The sequence below is a fragment of the Rhamphochromis sp. 'chilingali' genome (genome assembly GCF_963969265.1).
Source record: "Rhamphochromis sp. 'chilingali' genome assembly, chromosome: 1".
NCBI classification, from domain to species: Eukaryota; Metazoa; Chordata; class Actinopteri; order Cichliformes; family Cichlidae; genus Rhamphochromis; species Rhamphochromis sp. 'chilingali'.
In genome coordinates this window covers 52,119,647-52,128,131 of record NC_137929.1, presented here as the reverse complement: position 1 = coordinate 52,128,131, position 8,485 = coordinate 52,119,647, and the positions used below count along the sequence as shown (strand labels likewise).

Below are 8,485 nucleotides of genomic sequence, written 5' to 3'. Positions count from 1 at the left end.
CAGACACTCGCTTCAGCCGAGTCCGACATCTTCCGCTTTAGAATACGACTATGCAGCAAACTGGCGCGAAATGACGTACAGCTGCACTACAGCGATGTTAAAGCGGCAGAGTTTACTTCTACATTTAGAAGATAAATCATTGAAACTAAATAATGATATTCAGCGAGTTTAATTATTTTACAATGTAACGCAAGTGCATTGTAAGTAACTAATTAAAATACCTAAAAATGAACAGTAATTAGTTACTCTACTTTTTCAGTGGAAAAGTAATTTAATTACAGTAACGCGTTACTTAGTAACGCATTACACCCAACACTGGAAGTTAAAAATGCATGCCATGAAAGATTTCGGGTGTTTGGAGGTTAAAGTACCACGTTACAATGATTATTTGCTTTAGTTTATATATCCACTGCCTTGAATACACATGAACGTTATAAAGTTTACCTTATTTGTTCTGGTGGCAGGTCAGGTGAGCTGCCTCCAGAACAAAAATAATTCATTGGACAAGGATGAGGGTGTTATCAGGCCAATAAAAGCTCTTGATCGTGTTTGAATTAGTCATTTCTTTCTGACTTGAAGCTGCATACAGTTGCTCAACACAGGCAAACTGACACTGATAAGGACAAACAAAAGGTAATTTTACAGTCGATTTATTTCTTCATTATTAATGAATAATTAGTAGTTATCTATTAAATATCAGTACAGCATTATGAGCTGACTGCAAAAGTAACATTTCCTAATATGTTTTTCAAACGTTATCATCAGATTTCATTTCTGCACCATGAAGATGCTGACTGTGTTTCTGCATGTGTGTGTCATGATGACTTTCACACACAGTCTATGTGAGTATTTAAAACAAGTATTTTTTTCCTCTCACTTTATCTACTTTATAATATACATATATACTCTGCAGATACAGAATATACATGCAACACATGACCAGAGAATGGAATATCTTAGATTTTTCACAAAAAAGAATTGTGTTTCAAATAAAACGTCTTTCAAACTGTCTTTGCAGCTCTTCCAGAGGAAACAATCATGCCAGGTGAATCTAAAAGTTGTCTTTTAATGAGAATATATTTTTTCAATACATTAATAAATAATGGAAGTTATTGCACTACAAAATTAATTGGAACCAAAGAACATTTTAACTCATGCAGATGTAGACAATTGGGGGACACCGCCACCATCTACAGAAGGTGAGTACTTATTGGAGTATGTGATTTTCTTTTATTCTATTTTATTTTTTTCCTTCTTTAAAATTGAAGTTGAGCATAAGAAAAATCTATACTGTACAGTCGTGGCCAAAAGTTTTGAGAATGACAGAAATACTTGTTTTCACAAAGTTTGCTGCTTCAGTTTTTATATTCATATACTCTACAGTAGAATGTTTTGGAGAGTGATCAGATGAATTGCAAAATCCTTATTTGCCATGAAAATGAACTTAATCTCAAAAATTCAATTTCCACTGCATTTCATCATTCAGCATTTCATGCCATAAAGGGACCTGCTGAGATCATTTTAATAATGTTCTCATCAACTCAGGTGAGAATGTTGACAAGCACAAGGCTGGAGATCATTATGTTATGCTGACTGAGTTAGAATAACAGACTGCATGCATTAAAAGGAGGGTGATGCTTGAAATCGTTGTTCTTCCTATTAAACATGGTGACCTGCAAGGAAACACACGTAGCCATCATTGCGTTGCATAAAAAGGGCTTCACAGGCAAGGATGTTTTTGCTACTAAGACTGCACCTAAATCAACCATTTATCACATCATCAAGAACTTGAAGGAAAGCGGATCAATTCTTGTGAAGACGGATTCAGGGCGCTCAAGAAAGTCCAGCAAACACCAGGATCGTCTCCTAAAGATGATTCAGCTGCGGTATCAGAGTGCCACCAGTGCAGAGCTTGCTCAGGAATGGTAGCAGGCAGGTGTGAGTCCATCTGCACGCACAGTGAGGCAAAGATTTTTGGAAGATGGACTGGTGTCAAGAAGGGCAGCAAAGAAGCCACTTCTCTCCCAAAAAAACCCACCACGGACAAACTGATAGTCTGCAAATGTACAGCGAGTGGACTGCTGAGGACTGGGGCAAAGTCATTTTCTCTGATGTTTGGGACATCTGGAAAAAGGCCTGTCCAGAGAAGAAAAGGTGAGTGCTACCATCAGTCCTGTGTCATGCCAACAGTAAAGCATCCTGAGACCATTCATGTGTGGGGTTGCTTCTCATCCAAGGGAGTGGGCTCACTCACAATTATGCCAAAAAACAGGAATGAATAAAGAATAGTACCAAAACACCCTCCAACAGCAACTTCTTCCAACCATCCAAGAACAGTTTGATGAAGAACAATGCCTTTTCCAGCATGATGGAGCACCGTGCCATAAGGCCAAAGTGATACGTAAGTAGCTCAGGGAACAAATAATTTTGGGTCCATGGCCTGGAAATTCCCCAGACCTCAGTCCAATTGAGAACCTGTGGCCAAACCTCAAGAGGCAGGTGGACAAACAAAAACCCACTAATTCTGACAAACTCCAAGAAGTGATTATGACAGGATGGGTTGCCATCAGTCAGGATTTGGCACAGAAGTTAATTGACAACTGCAGAGGTCTTCAAAAAGAAGGGCCAACACTGCAAATACTGACTCTTTGCATAAACGTGATGTAATTCTCAATAAAAAACATTTGAAACTCATGAAGTGCTTGTAATTATACTTCTATACATCACAGAAACAACTGAAACAAAGATCTAAAAACACTGAAGCAGCAACTTTTTGAAAACTAATATTTGTGTCATTCTCAAAACTTTTGGCCACAACTGTACACTCAGTTTCATACTTTCTTCTTTATTTAGTTGTTTAAAAAAACTATTGTACAATAAGGTCATATAATACACATCATAAGCTTATGTAATCATACAGTGATTATACTGTATATAAGGACATGCTAGGTAACATTTTTATTTCTTAGTTTACATTTTGCTAGTATCTCTTCACTTCTGTAATTTACCTGCATTTTGTATTTCTTTTTAATGTTGTAGAACGTAGAAGGTAATCAATGACACCACAGCAATGATACACTAAAAAATATCTGTGGTTCAAACTGTCTTTGCAGCTCTTCCAGAGGAAACAATTGTGCCAGGTGAATCTAAAAGTTGTCTTTTAATGAGAATATTTTTTTTGATCCACTAATAAATACATTTATTACCCTAAAAAATTAATTGCGACTAAAAAACATTTTAACTCTTGTAGATGCAGACTTTTGGGTAACACCACCAGCACCCCCATCTACAGAAGGTGGGTATAGTTATTGGAGTATATGAATTTATTTTATTTTTTCCTTCTTTAAAATTAAATTTGAACATAAGGAAAATCTGCACTGCAGACTCAGTTTCATGCTTTCTTCTTTATTTGTTATTTGTTTGCAGATGACTCATTTGGGGGCTGGCATCCATCTTGCCCAGATGGATGGAGTATGCACAGTCAACAGTGCCTCATCTTTGTTCCAGAAAACATGACCTGGGACGATGCTCAGGTAACAAGGATGACTTTTTTCCTATTAATAAATCTTACATTTTCTTGGTCACTCCATGCTGTTTATCTCCATCGTAGAATAACTGTCACTCTCATGGAGGACAGCTTGCATCTGTGTATGATGACTTTCAAGCTTATGAGATTCAAGCGGAGCTGAAGCGTGCTGGACATGATCATGGAGAATTTTGGGTTGGAGGCCATAATAGTCCAGGGGTAAATAGCACGATGTCTAAGATTTTGAGAAATAATTGTTTTTTTTTATGAATATGAATTTATATAATATTTTATTTTGCTTTAACAGAATCCTTCTTGGTCCTGGAGTGATTATTTGGGAATGTCTGCTTTTGCTGACTTTTGTAATGGAGAAACAGTCGAAGATGAGCACCACTGTTTGCAAATAACTTTTACTGGTAAGTCTGTCAAGTGTTTAAAAAAACAAAACAATCTTATTTGGATTCATTTATTTTGATTATCACTTCAAACTCTTTACTACTCTATCAAGTGTTTTAAAAGTATGTATTAAAGTATATTTTTCTTTTCTTATTATTGCACTGAGCATTGTTTCTTATCCTAGAATATTTACAGTTTGTGTTCCCAGTGATGCATCATTAAATAATTGAGATTTTAGAAATAAAAAAAAAATACAGTGTTCTGAAGTTACACAAAGCTATCATGTTATGTTCAAAACTTCTATGTACTGGGTTATTAATATGTGGATTAATGTTGTCCACTCACTAAGATGTTAATTGTGCGGTACAAAAAATAACTGTAAGTATTGTGTACAAACATGGTGGGTGAAACAGATTAAAAAGACAGGGACATTTATATATAGGCACAGAACACTGAATTGAGTAACATAAATGGCTGTGAATCAGGAAGTAAAACAGCTAATCACTGTTTGTGTCAGTCTTCTTGACAAATACCCTTTAATGTAAATACCATTACCATTTACAAATACTGTAATTTCACAGTTAGTACTGAACAAACTAAAATTACACTTATTTGCTAAACATTGTCACCCCATGTTGGAAACCTTTTTAGTCTGAGTAGCACTGACTGAGTGTGATTTTCGTGTTTTATTTTGGTTTTCTTGCAGAGGAAAAGAGTGGATGCTTAGAGAGCATGGACTGTGAAACTGAGCTCCCGTCTATCTGTGGAAACATTATTATGTAATTGTGAATCAACTCTATAATGCATCAGTAAAAAGCACAAAGATCTGTGTTTTTCTTTCTCAGTGCTGTTTCTTTCTCTGTATTTCCACACCATCGCTATGATGCAAGCAATCAGGCATCATGTGCAATGAACTGGAGCTGAATTTTCTGTACGATTAAAAGAAAGCTTTCTGTAGACCTTTACTTTGTAGAGTGAACTGTATTTCATTCTTAAATTAAAACTATTAGCATTGAAAGAAATTTCCTCTGTGATGTGTTAATCACCCTACCATAAGCAATTGAATACTTCTTTTTTTTTTTAATTCATGTCCAAATGCCCCAAAGGAGCTGTGCCTTCCATGGGATGAGATTTTTATTCATGGTGACATAGAAACTGTCAATCATGTTCTTCTGACAGCCAGCAGGGTGGAGGCATGGCTACCGACCCTGCTGGTTACAGAGATGTTCCTCCAAACTGCAGCATGTCTGGGTTAAGATAAGGAAAGTCAATGGTAGACACCAGAATAGGCTGCAGTCTGACTAAAGTATTGTAAACTCACTGAAAACTCATTGCTCTTAATTATCTGAATTATCCATTTAAAATATATTTGGTTAGGTTGCAGTCTTATCTTTAAGTTTGTTCCTTAAATTTATAAAGAGTCGATGGTTGACAGAGAACATATCAGGGTAACACTTTATAACTTGACGCTCAAATAAAGCACAAGTACCCTGTACTTACAGGCAATTTGCAGGCAACAAGTCAGGTTTCTGCAGGAAACAATGAAACAAGTGCACTGTAAGTACCCTGTACTTTCTGGGGTGTGAGCCATATTATGGATTCACTTAATCTCATTTAATTTTGAAGTGTTTTCCTGGGAAACAGATGCAAATTCTTCTGTAAATAACTTTAAGTATCGTAGCAGCCTAAGCAATTACTAGGTAAGTCGTTGTGTCCTTGGGCAAGACACTTCCACTATACAAATACAGGGCATTTAAAAAAAATAAGCTTTCACAATAAATTGCCATATGAAACAATCCTTACACTCAGAGCTCTGATGGAATTCACAAGTTCTTTTTTTTCCTTTTCAATTTGAAAAATGTCTTTGACTTTGTGAGAAAATGTCCGAAAAATTCCTCAGACTGTCAGCATATTTCTGCATAGTCGCCCCAACTAGTAGAAAAGCTATGGGCTCAAATTGTGGTCATAAATATTTTGTACTTGTAAATCAGAAAGTCTAGTTGTGAACTGAGTTTTGTAACCTTCAAACCATTTTTTTTTTCACTTTTATTTAAATCTATAATGTGTGACTTTAGCACTTTAACATTTAAACCTCCAAGAAATTCTGTAATCAGTAAGGCTAGAACGATCTGAAAAGGTTTTTGTGGTTCAGATGTCAAGCTTTGGTCATGGTACTTCAGCATCTAGCCAGCACTAAAGACAACAAACTGATGTAAAACATAACCAGGACAGAATCCACAACACAAAACCTCAAGCCAGTGCAACAATCTTACAATGACTAAGGGAGTGGTTCAGGCTAAAATAGTCACTCTGATGACCCCATGAGGACCAGACTGGTTAATATTGCAGATCTTTGGCAAGGTTTAACATCTGGGTGGGGAAGCCTGGAGGGAAACCGATGCTGTAAGAGCTAAATAAAAAAAACACGCCCCAAAACATAAACACACGTACAAAAGCAGGGAGAAAAAGAGTAAGAAAGAGAGTCAGACAAGGCAGGCCAGCGCAGGAAGACTCCGGGATGATGACCTTTTCATATTGTGAAATATACTGCAAAACGAGCTTTCGTCTAGGGGTTCCATTACCCTTACTTGTATTTTTATTAATTTGACTGATTGGCATTTATAAACTATATAATAAAGAAAAACACATTTTTTATTAGGTTTTTTTGAGTTAGTATTTAAGTGACTGCTTGTGAAAGGTGAACAGACAGGGGTACCGGCCACCCTACCTGTGTAAGGAAAAGAACTTGAGTTACAGCTGGTCACATTTAATCATTTGTGTATAACCTAAATTATTCGTATATGTAAAAAGAGAAGTGGTAACAGTAGTGATGGGTCCAGCAACACTGACGCATCGACGCATGTATCAAGCTCACCTAGCGATGCCTGTATCGGTGCGTGCGTCGCTTTAAGAAAAAGTCACGTGATCGATACAGCTGCTGTATCGCTAATTGCCAACGTGCCAAACTGTGTTTAAAAGGTACCGCATCCATATCTGCCAACAGAATGAGTCGCCACCAAAAAAAAAAACAAACAAAAAAAAACACAAAATTACTCTGGCAAAGATAAAAAAATAATAATAATACACATCTCTCCATAACAAAATGGAGCCCGAAAGAAAAATAAATGTTTCTGCTGTCTGGGATCATTTTGATCTTTTAACTGCAAATAAGGTAATAGTTTGTCTGCCTTTGTTTCAGTGTAATCTATCAGAATAGAAAAAAACAGCAATGTGACTTGAAGTGTAAATTATTTATTTCATTTTATGCAGGTTAAATGTCACATCTGTTCTGCATTTCTTACACAAACAAAAGCACCTCCCCAGTGTTTAGGCATTACAGAGCCAAACATGAAAATGAGGAGACAAACACACCAAGAATGAACACTGGTAGGCCTATATAGACACTGTGGGATTATAATATTACCTTATGCCATGTTAGACCCCTAATTAAAGGTTGTGAATTATTATGTAGTTTTAGTTTGCATTATTCTCCTGAATTAGAAGAAGGTGATAACTATTACATTTGCATTACATTAGACTGCTGATTTATTGTGAATGAATGATATTGTTTTATGATGCATTATACTGCTGAGTTATAAGAAATACTGTTCACAGAAAGTCATCGCCTTATTTGTCTGATTAGAAGAGAACAGAACATGCTGGAGTTTTCTGCCCCATCTCAGCAGGAGCAGATAAACAGGGAGCCAAGGTCGTAGCTTAGGCGCCGTGTGAGAGAAAGAATGTGAATGTTTAGGCTTTTATGATTAGGTGGGGCCACTAGAGGCTATAAGAGTTTGATCAATGCTCCACCATTTTGAGATCTGATGCTGTCTGCGTACGGTGTCCATCTCCCACGCGTGTACATTAAAATCATCGTTTGACTCAACCCGGCCGGACCAGTGTTGTTATTGTGGTTTTTCCTCTTGTATCCATCTCCAATATTTGAATCCATAACAACACTGAACATCTTTATCATCATTTTTTTTTAAATTAATATGTGTTTTATTATTTTCATCTAGGAAGACTGCTCTGGACCAGGCAGTCCTGAATTTTATTATAAAGGACTGCCAACCCCTTAGTATTGTGGAGAGAGAGTGTAACGTACTGAGGGAATAGGAAGACATCTTATCAGAACCTTATCCACCTGGCTTTACAGCTTTTGTGTACCCCAGCTTCATCTGTTCCTGTGAGTTTTCCAAAGCTGGGGAAATGGTGTAAAAACAAAAACAAAAAATGCAATAGACTGAATGCAAAAACATTGGATAAACCTATTTTTCTGAATAGAAATTTATAATAAACTCTGAGTCAAATGGGTAATATTACATTCACAATACTTTCATTTTAATTTTCACTTAATGTCATTCATAATATATTTTAAACATGTCTACAATATTTGTAATATAGAAGATATAAAATGATTCCATGGAAAGTACAATACCTTACAGTGTATACAGTGTATATAAGTATGACTAGGTCATTGAATCAGTGTCTGTTGTGAGTCTCAAGTAAGTTGCCTGCAATGATATTTAAGGTCCAGCAGGTGTCAGTATGGAGCAAAACAGC

General features: G+C 36.4%; 1 protein-coding gene across 1 annotated transcript; it reads left to right on the top strand.

The window, feature by feature from the left end:
• Positions 1–781: 781 nt before the first annotated feature.
• On the top strand, positions 782–4,705 carry LOC308393509 (type-2 ice-structuring protein-like; the record flags this gene model as incomplete). Its single annotated transcript, XM_080877318.1, has 8 exons — positions 782–842; positions 1,019–1,045; positions 3,114–3,140; positions 3,251–3,295; positions 3,427–3,533; positions 3,611–3,745; positions 3,834–3,942; positions 4,629–4,705. The coding sequence occupies 8 exons, from the start codon at positions 782–784 to the stop codon at positions 4,703–4,705; spliced, it is 588 nt and encodes a 195-aa protein (XP_080733444.1).
• Positions 4,706–8,485: the final 3,780 nt, after the last annotated feature.